The sequence below is a fragment of the Eubalaena glacialis genome, chromosome 13 (genome assembly GCF_028564815.1).
Source record: "Eubalaena glacialis isolate mEubGla1 chromosome 13, mEubGla1.1.hap2.+ XY, whole genome shotgun sequence".
Classification (NCBI taxonomy): Eukaryota; Metazoa; Chordata; class Mammalia; order Artiodactyla; family Balaenidae; genus Eubalaena; species Eubalaena glacialis.
In genome coordinates, this window is record NC_083728.1 from 90,050,543 (window position 1) to 90,077,269 (window position 26,727).

A 26,727-nucleotide genomic window follows, 5' to 3' on the forward strand; every position below is an offset into this window, starting at 1 on the left:
TTTCCGGTGCATGAGCAGACTGGCTTCTTTTCACATCGGAAACCTTTTTACGTTTCAGCACACGTAGGTCTAACGGAGTCTTTCACAGTTGCAGTAGTATTCCATTTATTTTAGTTCCCTGTCAGGGAATTTTTAGATTGTTTCTGATTTTTGTTGTTTTTGTTACCATCAGTGCTTCATTGAACATCCTTGTATACACATCCTTTATGTCCATGTAAAAGTGTATATACACAGGATAATTTGTTAGAATCTCCTTATCAAAGGGTGTGTTTATTTTAAACTTTGACTCCGCTGTGTCACTCTTCCAAGAGGTTATGCCAGTTTACACTCCAGCCAGCGGTGAACGTGCATCACATTAGTGCCTCTCACTGTGTAGTAGTAAAATTGTTTGCCCGATGTGATAGAAGAAAAAAGTACCTTGTGTTTTTTATTTTGTGATAGTATTTATATGTTCCGTCATTTCAGTAGTTGGTATTGCCATACTGATTATACTTGGCTTATCCTTTGCATTTTCTTTTTATTTCAGTCAAATGTTTAAATTGCAAAGGTGTGTCAGATACTTTTGATCCATATCTCGATATAACATTGGAGATAAAGGTAAGTTTGATAGTTGTTGTGGTGGTTAAGTTAAAAAAAGTCAGTCATACTTTATGTATTTATAGTTCACTCATAATTTAGACTACACTTGTTAGAGAATATAAATTGAAAAATTTAATATGCTAGGACTTTATTTTGAGGAGATTATTTAAGCTTTGTATTAGGCATCATAAAAAGCTTAAAACGTTTAATAATTTTATTACCCTTTGACTTTTCACTTAATCTTAATAAAACCAGATTCTGATGCCTCTATTAGTGGTTGTTATTCTTTAGATCCTGTTTTGCTTCTTGCATTTTCTAAACTCCTATTTTTGGTTGTCTTAAGCTTTTGTTTTTCTGATTACAAGTGTAATACTAATGATAAAAATGAGAAACATTGCAGAGACGTGTGAGATCCTGTCCCTCAGAATGTACTCTTGTTAACAGTTTGATAAAAACTGCTTCCAGAGTATTTGTTTACTGTTTATAAAAATGGGTTTGTACCTTCAGTCTGTTTGGCCACTTCCTGTCTTCACTGCATTTTGCTTGGGCCTTCTGTGTGTTATGCTTCAGCCGATTTACATGCCTCATTCCTTGCTGGTAGATACTTCCTTTGTTTCCAGTTTTATACTATTTTAAATAATGCTGCAGCAAGCAACCTCTTCACATATTTTTGTTGACTTTAATCTGCTCTTTTTTTTAATGGGAGGGGAAATAGCTTGGTGTGTACATGTATTAATATAAAACTGAATGTCATAATGAAAGAAGATTTTCTTTTTACATAAAAATTCACATGTGCTTTTATACTTTCGAGTCGTCTTTTTTCTTTTTCCAACAAGCGGCGGGGAGTGGTAATGTGGTGTTGGTGCTGCTCTGTCCCCAGGCTGCTCAGAGCGTCAACAAGGCGTTGGAGCAGTTTGTGAAGCCGGAACAGCTTGATGGAGAAAACTCGTACAAGTGCAGCAAGTATGACGGGTGACGCTGGAGGCCGCATGGGGGGCGGGGAGGCTTGGTTTGAAAGGGTTCGGTGTGTCTGCGTAACCCAGGGCTAGATGCCCGTTACCGTCTGGGAAGACCCGGGGTCTCTCTTCCCCAAGGGCCGGGGCACGCTGTGTCTGTGTTTACACTCTTCAGAGAAGTGCACTGAAGAGTGGGAGACGGAGCCTCGCTCCCGGGGAGGTGGGTGGGAATGGAGAGGCAAGGTCATCCACTCACCACGGGCTAGTGCTGCCGCGTGTGAAGCTTGGCTGCGGTGGCGTGTGGCGTGTGTGTGGAGCAGCATTACATGGACTCTCCTGTGTGAAAGGGTTGGGGTGGATGGGGAGTCACTTTCTCCCAGAGCAGTTCAGGATCTCTCTTAACTGCTGGCTGTTTCCCAGGATTTGGGGCAGTATCTGCTAGAAACCTCGAATTTAAGTTATTCTTTAATGTTTCCCCATCGAGTCAAGAGAGCCTATTTTTTTTTTAAAGGGGGCAGTGTATTTCTTCCTTTCTCCCTTTCTCCCTTTCTTCCTTCCTACCTTCTTTCCTTCCTTCCTTCCTTTCTTCCTTCCTTCCTTCCTTTCTTTCTTTCCTTCCTTCCTTCTTTCTTTCTTTCCTTCTTTCCTTCCTTCTTTCTTTCCTTCTTTCTTTCAAGATTTATTCATTATTTATTTATTTAATTTATTTTTGGCTGTGTTGGGTCTCAGTTGCGGCATGCAGGATCTTTCGTTGCGGCGCATAGGCTTCTCTCTAGTTGTGGCGTGTGGGTTTTCTCTAGCTGTGGCACACAGGCTCCAGGGCTCATGGGCTCCGTAATTGTGGCGTGCAGGTTCCAGAGTGTATGGACTCTGTAGTTTGCGGCACGCGGGCTTTCTAGTTGAGGCGTGCGAGCTCAGTAGTTGTGGCGCACGGGCTTAGTTGCCCCACGGCATGTGGGATCTTAGTTCCCTGGCCAGGGATCGAACCTGCGTCCCCTGCATTGTAAGGTGGATCCTTTACCACTGGACCACCAGGGAAGTCCCAAGAGAGCCTATTTTAAGAAAGCCCTGTTTCATATGTTTTAAGTAGATTTTCATTTTAAGTCAGGTAATACAGGTAAGCGTTGTTATTGAATATGGGCAGACCTCAGGGATATCGCGGGTTTGGTTCCAGACCACCACAATAAAGCAAATCTTACAATAAAGTGAATCACATGAATTTTTTCGTTTCCCAGTGCATAGAAAAGTTATGTCTACGCTATACTGTAGTCTGTGTGCAATAACATTATGTCTAAAAAACAATGTACAGACTTTCATTTAAAAATACTTACTGTTAAAAAATACCCAAATAACTAGAATAGTAACATCAAAGATCACTGATCACAGGTCACCATAACAAATATAATAATAATGAAAAAGCTTGAAATATTGTGAGAATTACCGAACTGTGACACAGAGACACGAAGTAAGCAAATGCTTTTGGAAAAACGGTGCCGGTAGACTTGCTCCATGCAGGGTTGCCACAGACCTTCAATTTGTGAAAAATGGAATATCTGCAAAGGGTAATAACATGAGGTGTGCCTGGGTTCATTTTGTGGGGGGAGAAGGCTCCCTTTCCTCCCAAGACCATAGGGATTTCTTCTTTGTTTTAAACTTCATGGACATTTCTAGTATTTACTTTCTTCCTTTTGTATCTGGGCTTAGTTTTCACAGTATTATACCAGCCAGTTTTTCAGTTTGTTTTGAATTGAGAGAAACATATTAATCTAATTTAAAAAATAGCAGTGACCTATCATACCTGACATTTCAGAACTGTCCTATCTTTTTCTTTCATGCTAATTAAGCAGTTTCCCCCATACTTTAAATTTTAATATTTTCACTGTTGGTTGAAAAGGGTGGTGTTTCTCATCTCATAGCCTTCTTTTGGAAACTTAATTTAGAATGTTTCAGAGGAATAACAAGGGAAAGATTTAAAAAACCCCATATTAATCTTCTTAAACATCTGTTTCTGTTTTTTTCCAAGGTGTAAAAAGATGGTTCCAGCTTCAAAGAGGTTCACTATACACAGATCTTCTAATGTTCTTACACTTTCTCTGAAACGTTTTGCAAATTTTACTGGTGGAAAAATTGCTAAGGTATGTAGATAATATTATTAATAACCGTTTATGTTGAGCCTTTCAAGGTTTAAGTGTCAGCAACTAAATTGAACAGTTTTATTATCTGATTTTCTAAGTTCTTCCAGCACTTGGTAGTAGAAAAAAATGTCAAAGAATTGAGCTAGTAGTTTGGTATGTGTGTTTATGAGCGTATGTGTTTTTTTCTATGTCCTTTAGCTGGCTAGACTTTCTGAAGATAAATTGATGATTATTATCTTCATTTGGGCTTCATAGTCAGTGCAGGTGACGAGTGGCTACAGGGAGTGAGCTTGTGTCATTTGAATCCAAAGAGGGTTCCCAGTCAGATCTTGCCATTCTTTCATCAGAGCTTATTTTGTTTATTCATTTGTTTTCTGACTGGTAGTATACTGAATTTTCCCATTTTCTTCCCACTTTCTGAAGATTGAAAGTGGTCAGAAATCCAGTAACATGCAAAAGAAATCTGTTCCTGAATTGTTAAAAATAAAAATAAGACTGTCTGGACTCTCCAATCCAGAGTTGTGATTGTTACTGTCTCCTTTGATGGATGTGGAGGATTCACTTAATGTGGATCCTTATTTGTTTAAAGGAAATAAAGAATACAGTGGGATTGCATTAAACACACTTAGGTTCAGGTGTGCTCCAGGTTAATTCTGTCTTTTGAAATGAGGTTCAGTGTGTTGGGTTTCTGCCAGAACATAGGGTGCAGTGCTCTGGGGTCTCCTGTGCCTGTGCACATGGGATGACCTGCACCTTCAGAAATGATGTTCCTTTTTCCTCTTTCCATTCCTGTGTAGGATGTGAAATATCCTGAGTATCTTGATATTCGACCGTATATGTCTCAGCCAAACGGAGAACCGATCATTTATGTTTTGTATGCAGTACTGGTACACACTGGTTTTAATTGCCATGCTGGCCATTACTTCTGCTACATAAAAGTAAGCTCTGTGGATTTTGCTAATAACTATTTTTACAATACACTGTAAGATAGCCCTGGCATTTTGGGGAGGAAAGGTGGGGCTTTTACAGTTAAAATGTGAAAGCCCATTTTTCTTACGTCTCTGGATTGGTGTTCCCTATTTACCTAATTGTATCTAATATCTCTTTTATTGGCTGTTTTGCAGGCTAGCAATGGCCTCTGGTACCAAATGAATGACTCCATCGTATCTACCAGTGATATTAGATCGGTACTCAGTCAACAAGCTTATGTTCTCTTTTATATCAGGTATTGTCAGGAAAGCAAATTTTCATCTTTTCTGTTATGTCATCTCTCTTCCTCTCATCAACATATTTAAATTCAATATTGTTTGTTTAAACAGCATCTCGACGGTGGGGAGAGTAAGGAAGGTGGTTTTCAGTGTGGATCATGAGTTTGCTTTAGCTCCCAGCTCTTCGGCAGGTTAATAAAGAAACATGCAGAAGAAAGGGAAGGCGGTAGTCTCCGAGGGTGGGCTTCTGCTGCTGGTGGCAAACCGGGTGGGCCAGGGGGCCTGGGAGGCAGTGAGCGGAGGCCTGGAGAAGGGGACTCCTGAGTACCTGGGCATGGTCACCTCTCAACCACCGAGCACAGGCAGCCAGCCACCTCCTTGGGCCAGGCCTGGGCCAGCACCAGCACCCTGCTGCTGCTGCATATTCTGACTCGCTGATTCCGTTTCTGGAAATGTACGGCCTTGGAGCAGTCTGATGTGCGCTCCGGTGTATTCATTTGTAGTAGCTGGAAATTAAGAACATCATGAAATTTCCATCAATAGCAGAAGATCATATAAATTGTAGCAAATCCATATGATGGAATACAATGCAGCTGTTAAAAGTGATTTTTATAAAGCTTTTTAAAATGATACGAGAGAGTGCTCCATATATGGAGGAAAAGCAGTTTGAAATTTTACACACTGATACTGAAGAAATCAGTACAGGCTAAATAAAGCCTGGAGGAAAATCCACTAAATCTGAATAGTGGACGCCTCGAAGCAGTGAGGGGAGGCACAGTGTTTTTGTTTCTAACTTTTCAGGATATTACAGATTTTTCTACAATGGTATGTATTTATAATTAGAAAAATAGAAATAAAATGGAAAAGAAAAATACCTTTCAAAAAATTAAAAAGTAAAGAACAGTAGCTTTCAGATAGTGGCATCCTCAGAATCCACAGTTCAAAATACCGTTTGCCCAGTGACCCTGTTATCTCCCGATCCGAGCACCTGGCGTTGGCCCGGACTTGACGGGGACCCTGCGTGTAGCTCTGCGCATCGTGTCACCTGTTACCTGAGGGTGGGGTGTACGTGAATCTCCTTTGGGGAGATGTCCCATGTCACCTTGAGCACTGTCACTCTCTGTCCCCAGGTCCCACGATGTGAAAAATGGAGGTGAACTTACTCATTCCGCCCACAGCCCTGGCCAGTCCTCTCCCCGACCGGTGATCAGCCAGCGGGTTGTCAGCAACAAACAGGCAGCATCCGGGTTTATCGGACCACAGCTTCCTTCTCACATGATGAAGGTAACGTTCCCCGGGTAGAATGTCATTTTTTTTTTTTTTTTTAAAGATATATTGATTGATTGATTGATCGATTGCTATGTTGGGTTTTCGTTTCTGTGCTAGGGCTTTCTCTAGTTGCGGCAAGCGGGGGCCACTCTTCATCGCTGTGCGCGGGCCTCTCACTATCGTGGCCTCTCTTGTTGCGGAGCACAGGCTCCAGACGCGCAGGCTCAGTAGTTGTGGCTCACGGGCCTAGTTGCTCCACGGCATGTGGGATCTTCCCAGACCAGGACTCGAACCCGTGTCCCCTGCATTGGCAGGCAGATTCTCAACCACTGCGCCATCAGGGAAGCCCAGAATGTCATCTTTATGTTCATCTTTCCAGCCCTCTAGTTAACATTGCAGTAGTTGTCATGACCTCATCTACAACTGAATTTCTTGGCCAAAAGGTTTATTCAAGCTGTTTATTATATTTCAAATATACAGAAAATCTCCAAGTATGAACACAATGATCAAGAAGAAAGTCTGGTGTAAGTCTGTTTAAACGCTAGAGATTTTAGCTCCCACCTTGGACTTCCATTCACTTAATGGATTAAATATTTGGGGATTCTTGATTAATGCTGGCCTCCAGGAAAGTGATGCCTTTACAAAAAGAACACTTCAGTCGTATGCGTTTAGCCCTTTCAGGCGTGTGGCGTTTTCTGTCTGCCGTCCGGCTGGGCCTGGTCACGCTCCCTCACGGCTTCTCGGGGGGAGTGGAAGGTACGCCTGGTTCGCGTGAAGCCCCGAGTCCTCAGTGGAGGCCTGCCTTTTGCTTGACGTAGGTGTTGAGATTGTGGACATGTTGGACTTGCTGGAATAGCCTGTATACATCTTGGAATAATCCTGTCACCTGTACCATAGTGTCGTAACAGCCTTCAGTTTGATAGGGAATCACAGATTCAGTGGCTTAGGGAGCTAAGGCAGCAGGTCCTGCACTGGGCTCTGCCTGCGTGAGGCCTCAGGACACGGCCAGCTGGAGAGCACATGCCCTGTGTGGAGGGGCCACTGCTGTTGCTTTTTCAAGAGGTTTTTTGGTTTTTGTTTTTTTTTTTAAACTACGAAGCCTTCCCGTGTTAGGATAGCAACTAATTCAGATATTTAAGAAAACATTTTGAAGACCAAACAGAATTTATCTGTGAGTCAGAATTCACCCATGACTACCAGTTTGCAACTTCTGGATTATAGCGGCAAAAGTTGGGATCTGGAGCAAAATAACTGCTCGAGTAGGAGTCGGAGATGATGGGGGCAGGGATGGCTTAGTGAGTGTGTCTGTCCACGTGCCTGTTCCCTCGCTCCCTTGGCCCGTGGGAGTTCCCCGTGGCTGGCACCCCCTTCTGCCCGGACTGCGGTGGGCTCCCCGGAAACCATCCAAGGAGAACCTGTGTGACTCCATGCCCAAAGGAACCTGCTTCTTTCTGTCAAATTGGAGCAGGAAGAATTTGGTCTGGGTGTTGTTCTCTGACAAAAAGAGTGGTCCCTGTTCACCAGAAATTCATTCTCAGAAAACTGTGCCCTGCGAAAGGTTTGTGGTGGGCAGGCCCACAGGAGAGGGGGAGGGCTTTCTAGGTGCGGGAAACTTGTGATTCACAAAAGAAAAAGAAAACCGAAGTGGGAGAGGCCCACGGCCTCAGGCTGCTGAGTGTGCGACTGTTTCTGGAGCGCTCACCTGGCTGTGGTCTGCTTGTTTCCAGAACCCACCTCATCTAAATGGGACGGGGCCCTTGAAGGAAACGCCGAGCAGCTCCATGTCAAGTCCTAACGGGAATTCCAATGTCAGTAGGACTGGCCCTGTTAACGCCTCAACGTCTGTTCAGAACTGGTCAGTTAACAGGCCCTCAGTTATTCCAGAACATCCCAAGAAACAGAAAATCACGATCAGTATTCACAACAAGTTACCTGTGCGCCAAGGTCAGTCTCAGCCTACCCTTCACAGCAATTCTTTGGAGAGCCCTAACAAGCCTGCCCCCTCTTCTACCATTACCACTTCTTCTGCAATACAGTCTACCTCGAGTGCCCCCACGATGCCCGCGTCTAGTAAGGTAACAAAGCAGATCACCCTGAGGGAGTCCTGCCCTGAGCCTATGATGAACGGCAGGTCCAAGCTGAGCTCCGGCGTGCTGGTCCCCTACGGCGCCGAGTCGTCCGAAGAGTCCGACGAGGAGGCGAAGGGCCTCGGCAAGGAGAACGGTCTCGGTCCCCCCGAGAGTGCGCGCGCCCCTGCTCCGGAGGCCGAAGATGTCGGGGCCTCTCCGCACGAGCTCCGAGAGCCCGTGGCTCTAAATGGTGCTACCAGTACGGACAGTGACCCGAAAGAAAACGGCCTGCCCTCGGATGCTGCCACCTGCCAAGTCCAGCCTGCTCTGCACTCAGAAAACCCCTTTTCTAAGGCAAACGGTCTCCCTGGGAAGGTGAGCCCGCACCGGGCGGGGCAGGGGCGGGCTTTGCTTCCACCCTCGTGTCCGGCGGGTCACGTGGCTGGGTTTCAGGTGGCCCCCGGAGCTGAAATATCTCTGTTTTTTTATTGTAGTTGATGCCTGCTCCTTTGCCACCTCTCCCAGAAGACAAAATCTTAGAGACCTTCAAACTCAGCAGCAAAGGGAAAGGCTCCACAGATGAGACGAGGTAGGATACTGTCCCAAGGCTGTGGGACGCGGGCCGGGGAGTCACAGCAGGGCCTGTGGGTGCGGCTGCTCGCGGAAGTCTCGGTGAACCTTTTGGACCCTGGAATGATTTGAATAACGATCTGTCGAACTCGTTCATGTTCCTTTTAAGAAAGTAAAGTAAACATGTACAGGGTCTGTTAGTCCAGCTGACGCCCCCCCCTCCCGCAGGGCCTCCTCTCTGGGGCTCGTCCTCAGCCCCCGGCAGAGCCTCCTGCCGGCACCGTCCCACTCAGCCCTCCGCGTGACAGGCGCCGGAGGAGGTGTGAAGGGGGTGGCGCAGGGCTTCTCAACTGTCCAGTAGCGAAGACTTTGTTTTGCTCCCTTCAGAAGTCTGAATTAAATTCCTAGTTAAGATGGTCTGTCTCCACACTTAAAAAGAAAAAAAAGAAGTCAGTGCGTTGACCTCAGCGTCATGTAACGGGAGTAGAAGGAAGGGTCAGAAGGCAGTGGCATGTCGCCATGCCAACAAGCCGGGAGGCGGGGCCACCGCAGGACACGGGCTGGGCCAGCAGCTCGGCGCCACGCACAGGTCACATCACGCATGTCAGCGCCGTGACGTCCTCCTGGTGGACCACTTGTGGCCAAGTTCTGACCAACCTGAGATCGACACCCTAGCGGTGTCTGTGAAACGGCCAGTAATAGAGGCGGGGTTTTCACCCACGTGAACGCTGGGATGTGGGCTCTTCTGTGGGGCCGCCTGCCTCGCCCCCACCCACTGGTGCTGGTGAGGCTCCCCCATCGTGGGGCTAACTCAAAAATGCACCCCACGTTTCAGAAGGGCCCTGCGGAGGGCGTGCCCTCACCAAGAACCACTGTTAGAAATGCTCACTTAGAAAAACGAGCAAAGAGCACGCACTCCCAGTCGACCGTGAAGAGGGGGCACTTGAACACTCAGTCCCTGGCAGGATGGCTGTCCTCCTTTCTCTATCCTTGTCCGGCTTGGTTTGTCTTCAAATGTAACGTGCGTGAGAATTATGACAGGTGATTGTATAAGCAGTCAGTCCCCAGCTACGCACGTTTCCTAACCTCACGTGCGGCCTTGAACACGTCACTGCCACGCTCGAGACCACACATGTCTTCTCTCTCCCAGATATTTTCCCGCTGCAAAGCGGGCCCGCTTTAGGGTTTTTCTTGCTTTCTGGCAGCTTTCATTAACTTCGAGACTCCATCAAAAGCAAGGCAGAGTTCTTTTACTACAGAAAGTGTTTCTAAAGCCTCAGTGATTCCTCACAATTTGTAGGTAATTCAGGGAGCTCTTGGCTCTGTCTGGAGGTAGCTACTCTAGCTCCGAGGCTCCAGGAAAATTCAGAGAAAAGGGATCCAGAGGAAAAGTAAGAGCCCCATCGTTATTTGACTTTTTTGATGGTCCAGACTTAGTTATTAAGAATTAGAAGTATATCTGAAAACAGAAGGCGCCTAGAATTGCAGAATTATTATTGCTGAAAAATGGGGTAGGCTTGATACACATTTTTACATTTTTATTTAATGAGAAAATTTGAAGTTTCCAAAAATGATAAGCCCAGTTTTAGGTTTAAACCAGATGTAGTAAAGCCATAAAATATTTAGTAAACGAACGATTTCAAGTGTTTGTCCCTGTAAGCCAGAAAGCAAACAAGTAAACGGCTGATTTCTTTCTTTCTTTCGGTGGGGCTGCAGTACAACTGGGACAGAGGAGGGGCCTCCGCAGGACCCTGAGGCTGAGCTGGAGGCTGGCAGCTCCGCTCCCGATTCCCGTGAGAACCTGGAGCTGGTCACGAGCCTTAGCAGCAAATTCAAGAAGGTTTTGTCGCCCTCGGACCCCAGCATCAAACCTACCAAAGAAGAAGTCTCTGAAAACATTTTGGCAAAACCCGAGGAGGCTTTGCCGGGTATCAACACCTTTTGTAACACCAACAAGGATACCCTCGGGGACGATCAGCTTCCTAAACCGTGTGACCCTGGGAATTTAACACACGATCAGAGCAAACCGTCCCAGGACGTGAAAGGGACGTTACCAGAGCGTCCCCAGGACCCGGCGGCAGCGGAAGCAGCGGGGAGGCTGAGCCCGAGTCCCTTGTCACGTACCGAGGGCGACTGTGAGCCTGAGCCCTTGGGTCACAGCAGTCGGGACAGAGGCACGGATGTGGAGGGTCCCCCTCAAAGCACAGGGGTGTCCGCAGATGGGGTGCCCTCTCCGCAATTAGACAGGATCGCAGAAAACCGTCCAGAGGGGGTCCCCGAGCAAAGTAACGGTGAGAGAGGTGAAGACGGTAAGGCCGGGCAGAAGGTCCAGGAGGCTTGTCCAGTGCAGGAAAAAATCAGCAGCCTCAGAAAGGTGGACCGAGGACATTACCGCAGCCGGCGAGACCGGTCGTCCAGCGGCGAGCGCGCGCGGGCGAGCAGGGGCAGGACCGAGGAGCAGCATCGCCGGAAGCGGCCCCGCCACGGGCGGGAGCGGCCCCGGTCCGAGCGGCCCGAGCCCTGCGCCGCGGCCCCGCACGCCCCCTGCCCCGGGTCCCTGGCCAGGTCCGGCCACCGGCGCTCCCGGAGCAGGGGGGCCCCCGACCAGGAGTGGGGCCGCTACCACCACGGCGAGGGCGAGCACGCCTGGGCCCGGGAGAAGCACTACCCAGACAGGATGCGCTGGGGGCGGTGCAGGTACCCCCACGACAGGTGCGCCCCGTACCCGGCCCGCGAGCCGCGGGACTGGAGGCCCTTCCACGCCGAGCGAGAGTACGACCGAGCCGGGCCCTACGGCGGCCGGCCCTACAAGGACCACTACAGAGGCCGGAAGGTCTACGAGCCGGCGGCCAAAGAGAGGGACCGGCACCGCTTCAGCAGCCCCCGGGCGGGCCTGGTCCACGCGCCCCCTCCGCACCCCGCTGACAAGTACGCCCATGACAAGGCTGCGCTGGGGGCTGAAGACAGCAGCTGTGACCTCGCCGGTCGGTTTCACGAACACAAAGACGTCAAGTCACGAAAACGGAGGTACGGTAGTGTAGGGAATGATGACAGTCACGTAGAAAAGAAAGCCTGGAGAAGCTTACAAAAGGATCCTTTAGAGGAGCCTAAAGTGAAGAAGCACAAAAAATCAAAGAAGAAAAAGAAATCCAAAGACAAACACCGAGACCGAGATTCCAGGTGAGGGTGTGTGTGCTTGGTGACAGGTGAAGGGCTGTGTCCTGTGTATGTGACTCTGATTTGTATTTTTTATCTCTGTGGGTTTTGGACTTCCCTGTTTTTATAGATTCCTAAAACTTAGCTCTGTGTCAAGCTGGATCTTATTTCATGGTATTTTGAAATGCCCGAAAACCATCTTTTAAGATGATATTGCCGTTTTCAGTTAGTGCTTTTTAAGTTCTAGGAGTAAGTGTGCAGTGTTTGGTAGATAAAACTTGGGATTCGTTGACTTCACAGTGATTGTTAATATGTTTATTCACAGATGTAGTTATATTTTCACGTCTGCTGATACTTCCTTGAACCTCAGTGGCTGCCGCGTGGCAGGAAATGGGAGGCCGCCATCCTATTGAATGTGCCTGTGACCCAAAGGGCTGAGACACATCATTTGTTGCATTTGCCTCTGTCTAGTTTTCTATCTCCATTTCTCAGTTTGAAATCTCGTTGGGACATTTGTTTTTGTATTTTTAAAAAGCTAAATTGGTCAGTAGTTTTCTTGAAAATGACTTCTCCACGATGAGAGGGGTGGGCACACACAGTTACTGCGCCTTGTGTGCTGTACACACGGGGGCCTCTTAACATCGAAACCCTGTGAGACGGTTACCAGAAGGCACAGGTAAATAGTGGTTACTTGAAGGAAGAGGAAATCAAACCTCCTTCTCTCCTACGTGCCTGAGACACCTGGCAAAAATATTTTTTCCTTCAGCCACTAGTTTCAGGAAAAATTGACGAAATCCTTCCTCTGGTGTTTTGGCCATAGCTCCCCTCCCAAACAAAGCTGAAGGGCATCGGTGGGGAAAGGTTGAAATTGGTGAATTTATGACCCCAGACTTAAAAAATTATTACAATGAAAACAACGCATTTTTCATTAGATAAGGGTTTACCTGTGTTCACGTAATGAGTGTCAACAGTAGTGGGTATAAATCAAAGTCAAAGACCAGTTCTCTTTGGGGTGGTTTGCTTTTCCGGTGGTTTGAGTTCTGGCTTTTTCTTCCGCAGGCATCAGCAGGACTCAGACCTTTCGGTAGCGCACTCTGACGCTGACCTCCACAGACACAAGAAGAAGAAGAAGAAGAAGAAGAGGCACTCAAGGAAATCGGAGGACTTGGTTAGAGATTCAGAACCACACTTGCCCAAGGCCGCCAGCTGTGAGACTGTGGACCATTTCCGGAGAGCGGACAGCGCTTTCCCCCTCACAGACGGCCAGCCTCTGGAGGGTGTGGGACCTTTCCGTGAGAAAACAAAACATTTCTGGATGGAAACCAGGGATGACAGGTGTCATCTGTCTGACTGTGGCCAGGGTAAGAGGACATACTTGGAACTGCGAATATAGAAACTCTTTTCTTTGGAAAGGGTGGTTAACACAGGGAAGGAGCCTCAAAGGGCGTAGAAGGTTTAAGTCCCCTCTGAGCTCCCCGCCCTGTGTCCTCTGCCCGACGGCTGGCCCGAGGCTGCTGTGGCCGGTCTCAATGGTTAGCCGTGCCGCCTCGGCGCTTACTGGAGACCTGAGTTACGCGGAACCGGGAACCTCTGGAATTTATGGCTCTGAGTGTCTGATTGTGGACCAGAACTTCTGTTTTTAAGCCATTTTTGATAGAAATATTGTTGTGGTACATTCTTTCTCTCCAGAATCCTTAAGCCTTTGGCATTGGGAGTAGAACCTAGAACTCAGTTTGGTGACTGGCTCCCTGGACGTCACGCTTCAGGCCTGGGTTGGTGGGGCTCGGGCTCCTGACGGGGTTCCCTGGGTCACTGCAGGCCTCTGGGCTCTGGGATTCTTGTCTGCTTTGCACAGTTCTGTCTTCCCTTGTAACTTCCCAGCCTTTTCTACTCTGATTGCTCTGAAAGCAGCCCCCCTTGCTTCCTCATCTGTTCCGATGACCTTCGACCCTGGAAGGAGTGCTGAGCGTATTTGAGGGGGCCGGGGGCCTAGGGCAGGGCTGGACTGGCCACCGCCTTTGCGCGGCCTGACGGTAAGGAAGAATTTGACGTTTTTAAATGGTTGGAAGAGTCAAAAGAAGAATATTTCATTTCACATGAAAATCATGTGAAATTGAGGTGTCTGTAGAGCCGCCATGAGCCCAGCCCAGCCCGCCCGTCCGCCCGTCCACGGGGACAGGTTTGCTGGCCTCGCCCTGGACCTCTGAGGCGCACCCTCGCGACCCTCTCCGCTGTCCTAGATGCCCAGGGGCCACGGGGTTCTCGACTGCGTCCTGGACCCGGGTGAGGTGTCGTTTGTTCGGGGGCAGCCCTGTCCCTTCCCGTGGCCCGGTCCCAGGATGGTTGGTGGAGGAGGGACAGGTGGCCGCACCGTGCTCCGGCGTTCGGGAGGAGCAGAGAGCAGAAGGGGTGGCGTGTTCCCGAGTGGCGGGGGGGATGCTGGGGCGCGCGGAGTGGGTGACGAGTCGTAGGGGCGGCGGGAAAGGGAAGCTACCGGCGGGTTTGCTCTCTGTGTTTGTTAAGAGGGGAATTATTTGCATTTCCGCACTGGTTTCCCATGAACAGTTCAGCGATTCGGGGAAGGCACTTGCTGGGGATGAGTCCCTGCTGATGTCTGCTTGGTGCTTGGGGCGAAGTGGAGACGGGCTGTTCGTGTGCATTTGGCGCAGGTCAGCGGGGATTCTACGTTTTTGCCAGAATCTTCCCCTTCCGGCTGCAGGTCTCTGGTGAGGACCACAGCTGGAGGCCGCCAGCGCACCCGCAGAGCTGGCTCGGGGGACAGTAGGTGGCGTGCAAAGCCCAGTAGTGGGCATGTGGTGGCCCAGGCGCGCGTCTCCAGAGGCTGCAGGCAGGGGGGTGGCCCCTTTCCTGTCCTCGATCTGATGGCGCCCAGTGACTGGTATGCTCCTGGCTCGGGCGCCCGTCCCGTCCTGACCTCCCGGGAAGGGCCACCTGCTCGGGCCCAGGCCAAGCATCGCTGTCGGCTGGTGGAGGCCAGACGTCTTGGCCTGCGTGTGTCTGTCCTGGTGCCTTGGCCACTGACCTCTCTTCCAGACTCCTGTTCTCTGGCGCCATCAAGCTCTCGATTTCTTTGGCCTAAGATCTGTTCTCACCTAATGTTGAAATGCTGATGGGTTTACTGGGGTCAGAGTGGACTATGCCCGAGGGGACGTGGCCCTCAGTTGTCACCTCAACTCTTGTTTTCAGTGAAGCACTTGGAGACACAGCTTGTGTAGGACTGATTTCAGGCAACAGACATTAAGCTACTGAGGACTGCTTCTGAGTGTAGTCACGTAACGCACACAGAGCGTAGGCACTAAAAGTTTTGCAAAACCATCATTAAAATGTTTCCTAACCTTTGCTTTCTAGGTGATTGAAAACGTGGCCTCAAAACAAAAAATTCACTAGTTACGGTAAGCTCTTTTCGTCTCAGTATGTTCTTCCTGTTTGTTTGTAGAGCCGCTGAGGGGCCCTGAGGAGGGAGCTTTGGGCCTCGGCTTCGGGGGTAGCAGGTGGGGAGTCAGTCCTGGGGGTGGGATTTGGGCCCCTTAAGTCAGAGAGTCGCTCTGCTCCCTCCCTCCCTCCCTCCCTCGTTGTAAGAAAGTGAGGGCAGGTCAGAAGCTTCAGAATCAAGTCATTTGATAAACATTTAAAAGATGGAGAAGCCATGTCCTCTCGCAGCCCCACCTGAGGGGCCGAGAGAGGGGAGCCCTTCCCGTGCCCGCCGCCCGCCGCCCTCCGCCCGCCCCGCGCACCGAAAGGGCTCGGGCTTGGTTTGATCGGAATGGGTTTTGGGTGCTTTTTTACAGCAAATCAAAACCTGGAGTGTCATTTCCTCCTGGCCTCGTACTCAGTGGCCCCGGGAGGCGGGGTTGGTGTCCTGGGCGTGCTGCACCTGCGGGGTTGCTCTCCGGAGGGAATTTCGTCCAAACGTGTAACTTCTGGTAGTCGGCAAGGGGGGTTTAAGTGAACTGTCTGCAGGAGATTAACTTGCAGTTGATTTAACACGCTTTACAGCGTGTCCTCAATGGGAAGACCCGAGCCACGTTAAGGAATTAGCCTCTTCCTACCTAGAGCAAGGGAATCGCTGGGTTGCGGCGGCTCCGCGGCGGCCGGGCTGGCAGGACCACGCCCAGCAGAGGGCGCCCTGCCCGCGGGCCTCCGCGCCACCGCCGGCTCCTTCACCGCCCGCGGGGAGACCTGGGGGCGCCTGCTAAGGGGAGGGCGTCAATGAAGACGAGAAGGCCCCCCCCCCGGGGCTCATGGGGCGCTGGGCTCCCACTTCCTGCCTCTGGACCAACTAACGCCCGCTGCCTCTTGTCTTTCAGATTCAACATGTTCAACAGAAGCCATCCCCAACCCAGCTTAAATTATAAATAGAGAAAATAACTTTGTTCAAATCTGCGTGGTGCTTCTTTAGTAAATACTGTACAGATTTTACCATGGAGGACTTTTTTTTTTTAGTTTTTACCTTTTCTTAATTACCCTTATTCCAAATGGATGAACACTTTCTACAACTGCTGACCATTGTAAAATAATACTGTGTATATAAATCACATTGAAAATAACGCCCTGGACTAGAACATCTCAAATGCTGCTTAATCACAGACTCAGGTTGATCACTCGTGTTCCATGTAATGCTCCTCCAAGCTGGACATCCGGTGCAAGACCAACCGGGAAACCATGGAATTAGTACAAGTACAAACTGACAGCGTGTATATTTAATTTAAAAACTTATTTAAAGATTCACAAGCTCTCAACTCGACTTGAGAGCAGTCTGTTTTCTGTAATGTCTGATACTAGAAACTAATTTGCTTCATATTTTAGTTGTATTCAAGATTTGAAGATGTATTTTATAGACAAGTTCTGTTTTTGAACTTTGTGGAACTATTCCAATCAATTTACCAGTTATGATGAGTATTTACATTATGAATGTATAATCCGAACATTATTTGTAAGGCCTACAGTATGTTTTTATTACATAACAACACTTTTTTATACAGTGTCTCTTGTCTTGACTATGATATTGGAGTCTGAGTTGTCAGCTTGGTCCCTTAAAGTTTCTAGTTACAGACAAAAATCATACTGTGATTTTATTTTTAATATGGATATGCTATCAAACTGTGATACACTTATAATTCACTGGTCCTGCATCAGGAGTTGGAGTGGGGAAAACTGTATTTAATACAGTTTGTATCTGAATAATCTGTATGGTTTATACAGTTTGTGTTGTTCAGAGATGTCTAAAGTTTGATCTTTGTTTTTTTAAAGATTAAAAAAGCAATTGCCCCACTGTAAATATACAGCATGTAAAATTTATATAGTATATAAATGGCAGCAAATTAAACCTTTTGTGTCTTATTTTTTTTACTGCTGTTTTCCCCGTTTGCTTACAGAAGACACTTCTCATGGACTTCTTTCTCTTTGCAGTCACTTTCCTAAAACCTCTAAAGCTCAAGCCACGGGCTGTCAGTCCCAGACTGAGAGGTGCAGACCCCAAATGGGTGAGGGAGAGTCAGGTGTGGGCTGCTGGACCCGACAGTCTCCCTACTTTAAAGAACCCAGTCACAGGCAATCTTGTTTTAACAGTGCGTTTTTATTTAACCAACACAGTATTTGCAATTTGACAGCCATACAACTCTCCAACTTCACCATCCACTTTACAAAATATCAATAGATATAGGGTATTTCTTCATGCAAGTTGGAGTATATACACTGAATAACAAACACTCCAGAAGTCATATTATATATGTACATTATTTACATATTAACTGTATTTACTGTAAATAGAAATGTTTTCTAAGAAAAAAATAAAACAAGAAATCACAATGTGTGGTTTCTGGTCTACAACAGACCTAACTTCTCAGCAAAGCACATCTATGTAGATATATGCATTGTAACTTGAAAAATATGCATTGCTTTATATGCAGCATTAAATGCTGCTTCATCTATAAATAGCTCCTATTTGGACTCAGTCTGGTACCACATTAAACTGCTCAAAACTGTTCCGTGATCCTGAAGACACTTGCTTGTCTGGGTCCAGGGTGGGCCAATTAAACCCCACACGTTAACGGGGGCCGGTGGGGCTGTGGAAGCCGCCGTCTCCCGCCCAGCGACCCCCTTCCCTGCCTCCTGCCCTCCGTCTCTGGAGGAGAGCTCTTTGGCCAGAGTTGGGACTGATAATTCAAGCACTGAGCACAGACAGGGGGAGTGGGGAGGGGGATGAACAGGGGACCACGCTGAGGTCCAGGCAGCCGGGCCCGCACCCCACAGCCCCGTCAGGTTAACGCTGTCACACAAAACCTGGAGTTACACGATTTCACGTAACACTCCAAGGGCAAGTGACACAGATTCTGAGCACCATGGCCTTCTGCATTGTTCCGGGCAAATAGCCATCAGGCGAGGCTCCTTCACAGATGGCCAGAGGAACAGATTTCTTCCAGGTGTTTGTTTCCTTACGCTCACTTCTCCCAGCCCCACCCTGAGGCAAACCCGAAAGACAGAAAGCCCTGTATCCCCAGGGTCCTACCTGGGTCAGACAAAGGAGAGACCGGTTATTCCACACAAAATCCTGATGGAGCCGGCGCCCCAAGCAGCCCGGGTACGGGGTCAGCCCGAGGGGAGGGCGCTGCCGGGTCGTCGTCAGCAGTGTTTGGTCTGGTGGTCTGGGCAGCGTCTCTTTTCACGGAAGACTGGGGCCAGAGTTGCATATATGCCAGTCACGCGTTTCAAGAATGCTGACTTGCCTTTCTCAAAACTAGAGGTTCGAATCTGAGGTATCAGTACAGTAGCAAAGCCTAAAAGCTTGGGAATGAACCAAAAAAATTAGTTTGATGCATGTTGAAGAGTCCTGGGTGCAGACCCCTTTGCAGTCTGGTGTGACTTAGCGCTACGTCAAGGTCAGCTGCACCGAGGCCAAGGGCCCACAGCCGTTCAGTCTCAGCATCGAGGCAGCTCCCAGGAGCGGTTCCTTCTGCCCTTCACATCTCCACGTACGTGCGTACAGCCTGCGGCTGTCATTCTCCGACTCTGCTTTTGCACAGGAGAGGTGATGACCTCTCAAGTGTGCACACGGAGGGAGTGCTTTCGCTGCTGGGGCAGGGAAAGGAGGTCCTGCAGGGGAGGGACTCTCCACCGGAACAGCCCCTGTGGGCAAGGGGGTCCTATGTATTACATGCGGGGGTCCTGGCGGCGGAAATAAAGCTCCCAATAAAAAGGCAACTGTCACCAGCCCCGAATGTCCCAGCACCCAGCGCCTCTCGGCCGGCCCACCTGTGCACCCTTGGGCCAGTTCTGTGACGTGCTGGGGCCCAGCTCCAGCCTGCCCTTAGCGCACGACTGAGCACCTCTCATTCAGCCACCAGCAACCTGACAACCTCCTGGTCGGCGATCTTCAGCAGTCCCACCACCAGTGCATATTTGGGGTTTTAAACTATTTACAGAAAAGCCTAAGCGCTCCACTTCTTCATCCCCCCCGCCTGCTCTTTTCCCTCCCCGTAACGGAAGATCAAATCTCTGAAAACATGGAATAAGGTTATCTCTATCTCCTTACATGTCTACTCATTAAGTTAAGAAATCTGGTCAAATTATTCTAAGCATTCGTTTTGCCAACAAGTTTTAAGTAGTGAAGTCTGGTCACAGCTGGTCTGAACCACGTGTTCAGTTGGACCACAGGACACTGCTGTTTGTGGGCATGATCAGCAACGGTCAAACATGAGCAGTTTCATGTGGTCCAACATACACGCTGTCTATCCTGGGATTCAGAAGTTACAGGATAAATGCCCCAAACCGAAATTTATATTTTAACGATTTGCCTCTTTAGAAAGTATCTGTGGGACCACAAAGTCTGAGCTGAACGGTCCCAGAGGACTGGACTCCGCCCTACCCCGCCCAGTGCTGGTTGTCAAGGACACGTGCGCCTCCCTCCACCAGGAGCTCCCCTGGGCCTCCCCCCACGAGCGGGGTGCCCCCCCAGCCCCCCGGGGGCTGCATATGTGTACACATGTAATTGTTCTCAGTGCACAGTATATTCTTGTGTCCAGAAGTTAAATTTATAGCTGCCATTCTAAAAATACTACTGTTAGAAAGTATCTTTCATTATAATTTGAGAATATAAAAAGGCATATAAAAGCTATAATCCTATATATCTGAGAAAAAAAAACCCAATAAAAAACTGGTAGCTTTTCCTTTCCTGTTATGATACAAAACAGCGGCTTCCGGAACGGCGAACACCGCCACAAAGTAGCACATGTGACCCCGCGTCTGCCACGCGGATTTTCACGGCTGAACCACCAGGCGCAGCTGCTGGACGAGACTTCGAGAAGGATGCGCTCAGCGCCGGGAGGGCGGCGGGAAGGGACGACGTGAGGCCCCTCGAGACCAGCGGGGGCCGCCGTCCCTGAGGAGCCGGGCCGGGGGTCCAGGGTGTCGCGGGGAGGCCCCCAGTCACTCTTTGCTGCGGGGTTTGAGTTTACTTTTACCTGCTGCTCAGGCCAGGAAAGCTCTATTTCTTATTTGCAATCCTCCTTTTCCTCGTGGCCAACATGTCATAGAAAGGATCCCTGCTGATACTCGCTCTGGGGGGAAAATGAGAAACTCGGTTAGGCGGGGAGGCCCCGCCCCCTCTGCCCCACCCCCCCCATGACCCACCCACACCCCGGGCCCCGCCCCCCGGTCCCGCCCCCCGCCCCGGGGGCCCAGGCGCACCGGATGGACTTCATCCACTCCTCCTTCTCCTCGGGGCTGGGCGCCGAGATGCGGTACACCACGTGGTTGCCCTCCACCACCCGGCCGTCCGCCTCCGTCTTACAGGCTTTGATGACCTGCCCTTTGTGGCTCGGGTTATAAAGCTCGAAACAGTTCTGGTGGAGACAGACACGACAGTCACCCGGCGCCGGGGGAAGGGAAGGGGAGGGGAGGGGGGAAGGGAGGGAGGGAGGGAGGGAGGGCGGGCGGCGGGGAAGCCAGCTTACGGGTTTCCGCGGGTCTTCCACCTCCCGGATGCTCAGGTTCTCCAGCGGGATGATTCCCCGGGGCTCCTTATCCTGCGGGAGGAGAGCGCTCAGCCAGCCTCCCCCGGCACCCGCGGAGGGTCCCGCGACGCGACCCGGAGGACGGGCAGCCCCGCACTTGCCCTGCACTTACCGTCGTGTATTCAAAGTAATAGAGGCAGTTGTCGGTGAGGATGAACCAGCGCCGCTTCCAGGTCTTCACGCGCCCCCCTAAGAGCAGAGGGACCCCGTGAGTCAGGGCGGAGCGGGCCCTACACAAGTTAGTGCGCTTTTCAGAAATGCCACAGGGGCCGAGCTGGGTTTCAAGTTTCCTTCCTCGTGGAAAACGTTTCACATTCTGCCCCCCGATACCGCCCGACACTCAGCCAAATGCTGGCCGTGCTGTGCTGCCTGGCCCGCCCCGCATGCACCCCGCCCGCCTGCGCGGCACCCAGATGACCCGAGCGCTTCCCAAATCTGCTTCCTGGAAGAGTTAGTCGTGATGAATGGTCTTAATTTCCCCACATGGAAATGACAACAGGATGAAGTCAGCGCGCTGCCGGTCTGTCCAGGACTTAATCCCGTTACGTCAGGGCCATCATCACATTACTGAGGACTTCAGGCGGCCCTGGGATCCATCAAAATCGATTACGCCTTGGCCCAGGGAATTATTAGATTGAATTAATCTCTTAAGATCTGGGACACACACGTGTACACACACACACACACACACACACACAGAGCTCATCTGCACCTACTCTCTGTACACTATGGAAAAGAAAATCTCTTTTACCCTCAAATACACAGCAGAAACAAACTGGTTTCCATTTCTAGTTTTTGCTCCTGATACAAAGTTTAAAAACAAAAACTGAAAGAGAAAACATGAGCCTGGTGACAGATGCCCACGATCCACGGGTACGAGGTAAGCAGCAGCTCCCCTGACCCACTGCTCCCCAGGGGACGTGCAGGCAGGCGAGACCCTCATGGCCAAGGGTCATAAACCCCGGTCCCTGCTGTGAGGAGCTTGGGGAGCCCAGACAGGGACACGGGGGGACATGAAGGGACATGAAGGTCACCCTGAGGGCCGAGGCACAAGGGCCTGACGTTTGTGGAGATCTGGGGGGGGGGAAGAGACACGCATGAGGACACCCAGCTGCAGGGAGGGAGCCCCGCCTGCAGATTCAGTGCCACTGAGGGGTCCTCAGGGACTGAGACCCTCACCCCTGCGTCACTGATGATACGTCTGTCCTCGTGACGGCCGCAGGCAGGCTGGGTATGCGGGGCGGCCATGCGGGGAGGCAGCCTCAGCCATGCCCTGAAGGAAGGTCCCCAGATTCCCCAGCTCCCCATCTCGCTTCCCATCCCCATCAGAAGCCTTCATCCCCCCCGCCAAGGCCTCCATCCCCTTGAGGCGTCCCCCAACCCGTGTCTCTCGGACCCGTGGGCTGGGTTCTCACTCCCCGAACCCTGCGTGCAGGCTCGTCAGGGCTCTCTGTTCCCTGGAAGGCCTCTCGGCTCTTCGTACCTGGGTTCCCACCCCACTGCGCCCAAGTTCAGTGGCAAGTCTGGAGGAGCCCAATCCCTGGTCCAGCTATTGAGAGCAGGGGAGCCTCTCGGGCCGGGGGCAGTGGGCATCAAGATGGAGGCGTGTGGTCTGCGTTGACCCCTGAGCCCAGCCCAGCCCCGGGCCCCTTCTCAGGGTGACTGGTGGTGAAACTCTTGGTCTCCGAGCCCCAGCAGGTTTTGATGCAGGAGACCGAGCGGCTCCGCTCATGCACGTGTTTGCGGCTGGACTTCAGGACGCGGGACACACACACACCTATAGGAAGGAACCCGGCAACGCCTGACCAGTAATAAGCACCCACTTTCTCTCTGTCAACACCCTGCTGCTGGCATGGCTGTTAGCAGACACGCGCTCTCGTGCTCACTGCGCACGCCTCTCCTCCACGCCAGCCCCACTCTGACCGCACTCCTGTCTGCGTTAACACAACGGACTCATTCGCAAAACGTAGTGACTACATGGTATTCACTGTACCAGCATTAAGCGACACCACCAAGCTCTGCTCTGGTGGGGCACCCGGGCCTCCCGAAAAAGCCGTGTCCTCTAACTTCACGATGAGAAACAACCAAGCAAGGTCACACTGTGTTCTCCGTTCCTATCCCAGCACGTGCGTGGCCACAATTCTGGCTTCTCTGCCCGAGTGTCCAGGCCATGCAGGGGCCCAGGGCTGCGTGCCCTCACCAAGTACAGGCGCTGCACCCAGGCCCAACCCAACGCGGCCTCCGCATCTGCTTCCTGCAGACAGACCGCCTCCTCGGTCCCTCGGGGACTGACACCCAGTGACCCTTCCCAGCAGCTCGGCCAGCGTCAGAACTGTTAGCGGGAGTCTGGAGCGCAGACGGGCCACCAGTGTGCTGGGATCCCCCTGGGGACGCTAACAGCCCTGAAAGCAGAGCGGCCTCGGGAGCCGAGGCTCCGGGCTCCAGGTGTGAGCTACGCCATCACCAGCTCTGTAGCCTTAACGAGGACACGAGCGCGAGGCCTCGGGAGCAGGGAAGCAGCAGACCCGGGGCGCCAGCCAGCCCTGCGGCTCGTGACGGTGCTCTGTGCACTGACGCTGTGGCCCGCTTATCTGCTCAACCAGGTCACAGGCCTATTGTCACTCATTTTGTTCAGTCTCTAGAGCCAGCCGCATCCCCAGTGGCACTGGGGCACACTAGCTGCCAGGACCGCTTGTGCCGTCACCATCCCGAGGGGGGCACTTGCTGGCAACACAGCAACGGGAAGGGCCCAAGTGCTGTTCTGGGCACCTTCCTCTGCCCTCACCCCAGGACCACAGGCTGGATGGGATCTCAAAGTCTGGTGCCTCTGGAAGGTTACTCAGGTATTCAAGTCCAAGGCTACGGTTCTGGGTTTTTAGGCAAAGATCCAGAACTCTTCCAAACCCTGGCATAGCCAGAGAAAAGTCAGAGCAAGACCCCAGATCAGAACAGCTGACCGGTGTTGCACACCCCTACGCCTGCCACACTGTCACACTGTCACCAGGCCCATGTTTATCCTCTCTCAGTTAAAGGCACAAAATCACCAGAACTCTGTAGGCCCCGGTGTTTGCAGAGTGCCTGGATGATATGTCAGATCTCTCAGGCTCCAATGTCACAGGAAGGTGGAAATCCCAACCCCAACCAGAGTAAAAACCCCCTACCAATTCCTAAAATTGCCCAGAAAATAAAAATGCTATTCTACTTTGTTTGTCAGTGGTTATGAAGTCCTTAAAACGCTGCTGGACTCTATACAGGTGGTGCAAACATGCACGGCCCGGTTAGTGGGCGGCGGGTGACTCAGCCGTCCCGCGCTGGGGCCCTGAGGATGCGGAGGGGTGAGCTTGTTCCCTCTGGGCATCCCCACGCGCCTCCGGTCCCTCACTCCTCACCCAGCCCCAGGTGGGCGTCGTGGCCACCGCCCCCTGCGAGGAGGAGGAGGTGACCCCAGCACGTCCGAAGCCACAAGGGCCAGATGGATGACAGCCGAGTCAGAGCTTCATACAAACCGACAGAGAGAAAGGAAAGAGCAGCTGGGAAGGGGCAGGAAGCCACTGGGTACGTACCTCCTAACGCAGAACAAGCAGGGACAGCCCGTCACAGAACAGAAAGGTGGGAGCCACAGGCAGAAGGAAAACAACAAGAAGGCACATTTAAACCACTCATCAAAAATCAGCCACACCAAACAAAGAGAGGCGGCAGGGTCCGGGGTGGCGGCGCCTGCCTCTGGTACAGAAACTGCCGTGGGCTTATCTGGACACTAGGGGGGGCAGTTTGCTAGGACGGGCACTGCGTGCGGCCCCGGCAGGATGGCCTCGCTCGGCCGGGCGCGTGGGATGCTCCGTGGAGCGTTCGTGCCTCCGGTCGGTCGGGGAGGCCCTGGAGGCACCGCGGGGGCTGCTGCCGCGGGAAGAGGGGCCTCGGCTCGGTCCCGCCCCCGGCGCCGCTCACCCAGCTTCAGGAGCCAGCCCTCCCGGTCCGGGTTGAAGAACGTGTGTGTCAGGTCGTTGCCATCGTCCTCGGGAATCTTGAACGGCTCGTTCTTGATGCTCTCGTACAGGTTCTGCGAGGAGGGAAGGCGGCGGGCGCGGGGATTCAGGCGGAGGAGGAACGGCCGCCCCCGCGTCGCCCCCACCAGCACGGGGCCCAGGGACCCTGTGAAGACGCCGTGAAACAAACGACCTGGCGCCGCTGCCCTGGAGCTGAGCCTGACGCTCCTGAGCACAGAGACCGGGGACGGGGGACGCCGGGGCTCACCCGCAGCAGCTCCTCGGGGAGGTCCCCGCCCTCGTTGATGCCGCGGTTCATGGTGACAAAGCGCTCGGCTGTGGGCTTGTCGCGCACGTTGTGGTTGTGAAGGCTGGTGTTGAGCATGATGATGGCGAAGGACAGCACGTAGCACGTGTCTGAGGGGAGTCAGGGCCGCGGGGCGTCAGCGCTGGCCCAGCGCGCGCCGCCCCTGCGTGTGCCCGGCGCCCGCAGCCCGCGCTCACCCGTGGATTGGAAGACGCCGGGGTTGCACAGGCAGTAGCGAGCCGCGAACGCCTCCATCATGCGGTCGATCTTCTGCGCCTCACCCGGGAGTCTGAAGCTCCACAGGAACTGCCTGCAGGGGGACGAGAACCGGGGGTGGGGGGGGGGGGAGGATGCGCGTCTCCACGGCCTGGCTGGGCAGCGCCTCCGCGCCTAGAGGCCCCGGCCGGGGCTGCGGGCGGAGCGCGGGGACCCACGGGACACAGTGGTACGGCCGCTATCTGTGCTCCGCCACCCACTTGCGGGAGCGAGTAGGGAGCCCCCGCGGCTCTGGGCCAGACACTGACCCAGAGGAACAGAATCCGCGTGGATGCACCCCAGGCTCGCCAAGCCTGCACCTCCCCGTGACACCGTTTTCAAACACTGAATCTAAAACTCCTGAACCACGGCTGCAGGATTGGAACCCGCCAGTGTGTCCTTCAGCCGAGGCCAGGGGCTGAGCCCAGAGGCGCGAGTGTCAGACAGCAACATGGCTGCCACCTTGGTCCACAGGTGGGGGAACGGACACGAGGAAACAGGCTCGAGCTGGGGCAGAGCACGGAGAAGGGCCAGACCAGGACCAGCCAAGGCCATCGGGCACACTGGGGCCAGGGGTGGCCTCCGATGGCAGGAAACCCACACCCTCCCAGGCACACGCTGGGTGTCCACACGGTTGGTGTTCAAGGCCAAATGTGGCGTAAAGTGGGCCCGTGCCTGGGCGGCACTGAGACCATGCGTAGAAGTGGGAAGGTGGCACGCCCACAACTGTCAAATATCACACAAAATGAAAAAGCAAAGCAACTATGAATGGAACGCAGGACCAGCAGCCGCAAGGAGGCAGGCGTGGCCCGACACCCCCCACCTCCCTCCCCTCCCCCACCCTCCCCTTCCCCCCCTCCCTCTCCCTCCCCATCCTTCCCCCGCCCCCCCCCCCACCAGGCTGCAGGTCTGCAGAGGCCCTTCGCTTGCCAGTGGGTCACCCGGCACCACTGGGCCACCTACCCTCCCTCTGCGCAAGAGCAGGTGATGAAACACTCACCTTAAGGCTTGTACAAGGTTGAGATCGGCAAACTCGTGGAGTTCCACAAAAGCTTGAAGAACTTTAATGTTAAATTCATCCCTAGGAAAGAAAATGTATTTTACAGCCTCACTGCATGTTATTTCAATAATTTTAAACGACACTTCCTAAAGCAAGTTTTCATGGTTTTTAACGTCATATGACTAAAAGATCAGGTATTTTTCAC

The 26,727-nt window shown here is 51.9% G+C and overlaps 2 protein-coding genes across 4 annotated transcripts in view; one reads left to right on the plus strand and one right to left on the minus strand.

Moving 5' to 3' along the window:
* USP42 (ubiquitin specific peptidase 42) overlaps positions 1 to 16,348 on the plus strand; it is a 41,264-nt gene extending 24,916 nt beyond the window's left edge. Inside the window, exons 7-18 of one of the 2 annotated variants that reach the window (XM_061210052.1) lie at positions 527 to 597; positions 1,460 to 1,542; positions 3,559 to 3,670; positions 4,468 to 4,608; positions 4,795 to 4,895; positions 6,009 to 6,162; positions 7,875 to 8,591; positions 8,711 to 8,805; positions 10,503 to 11,966; positions 13,002 to 13,303; positions 15,312 to 15,355; positions 16,271 to 16,348. In XM_061210052.1, the coding sequence (XP_061066035.1) occupies positions 527 to 597; positions 1,460 to 1,542; positions 3,559 to 3,670; positions 4,468 to 4,608; positions 4,795 to 4,895; positions 6,009 to 6,162; positions 7,875 to 8,591; positions 8,711 to 8,805; positions 10,503 to 11,966; positions 13,002 to 13,303; positions 15,312 to 15,319 (3,248 nt within the window). In that variant the 3' untranslated portion in view covers positions 15,320 to 15,355; positions 16,271 to 16,348. The remainder of the gene's footprint in view (positions 1 to 526; positions 598 to 1,459; positions 1,543 to 3,558; positions 3,671 to 4,467; positions 4,609 to 4,794; positions 4,896 to 6,008; positions 6,163 to 7,874; positions 8,592 to 8,710; positions 8,806 to 10,502; positions 11,967 to 13,001; positions 13,304 to 15,311; positions 15,356 to 16,270) is intronic. The other variant, XM_061210053.1, reaches the window with a different exon arrangement.
* A 1,171-nt stretch (positions 16,349 to 17,519) lies between these two features.
* CYTH3 (cytohesin 3) overlaps positions 17,520 to 26,727 on the minus strand; it is a 90,659-nt gene continuing 81,451 nt past the window's right edge. Inside the window, exons 6-14 of one of the 2 annotated variants that reach the window (XM_061210361.1) lie at positions 26,523 to 26,603; positions 25,465 to 25,577; positions 25,229 to 25,377; positions 24,923 to 25,034; positions 21,087 to 21,163; positions 20,915 to 20,986; positions 20,649 to 20,803; positions 20,423 to 20,518; positions 17,520 to 19,088 (exon numbers count right to left, since the gene is read on the minus strand). In XM_061210361.1, the coding sequence (XP_061066344.1) occupies positions 20,446 to 20,518; positions 20,649 to 20,803; positions 20,915 to 20,986; positions 21,087 to 21,163; positions 24,923 to 25,034; positions 25,229 to 25,377; positions 25,465 to 25,577; positions 26,523 to 26,603 (832 nt within the window). In that variant the 3' untranslated portion in view covers positions 17,520 to 19,088; positions 20,423 to 20,445. Of the gene's footprint in view, positions 20,519 to 20,648; positions 20,804 to 20,914; positions 20,987 to 21,086; positions 21,164 to 24,922; positions 25,035 to 25,228; positions 25,378 to 25,464; positions 25,578 to 26,522; positions 26,604 to 26,727 lie in introns of both variants that reach the window. The other variant, XM_061210360.1, reaches the window with a different exon arrangement.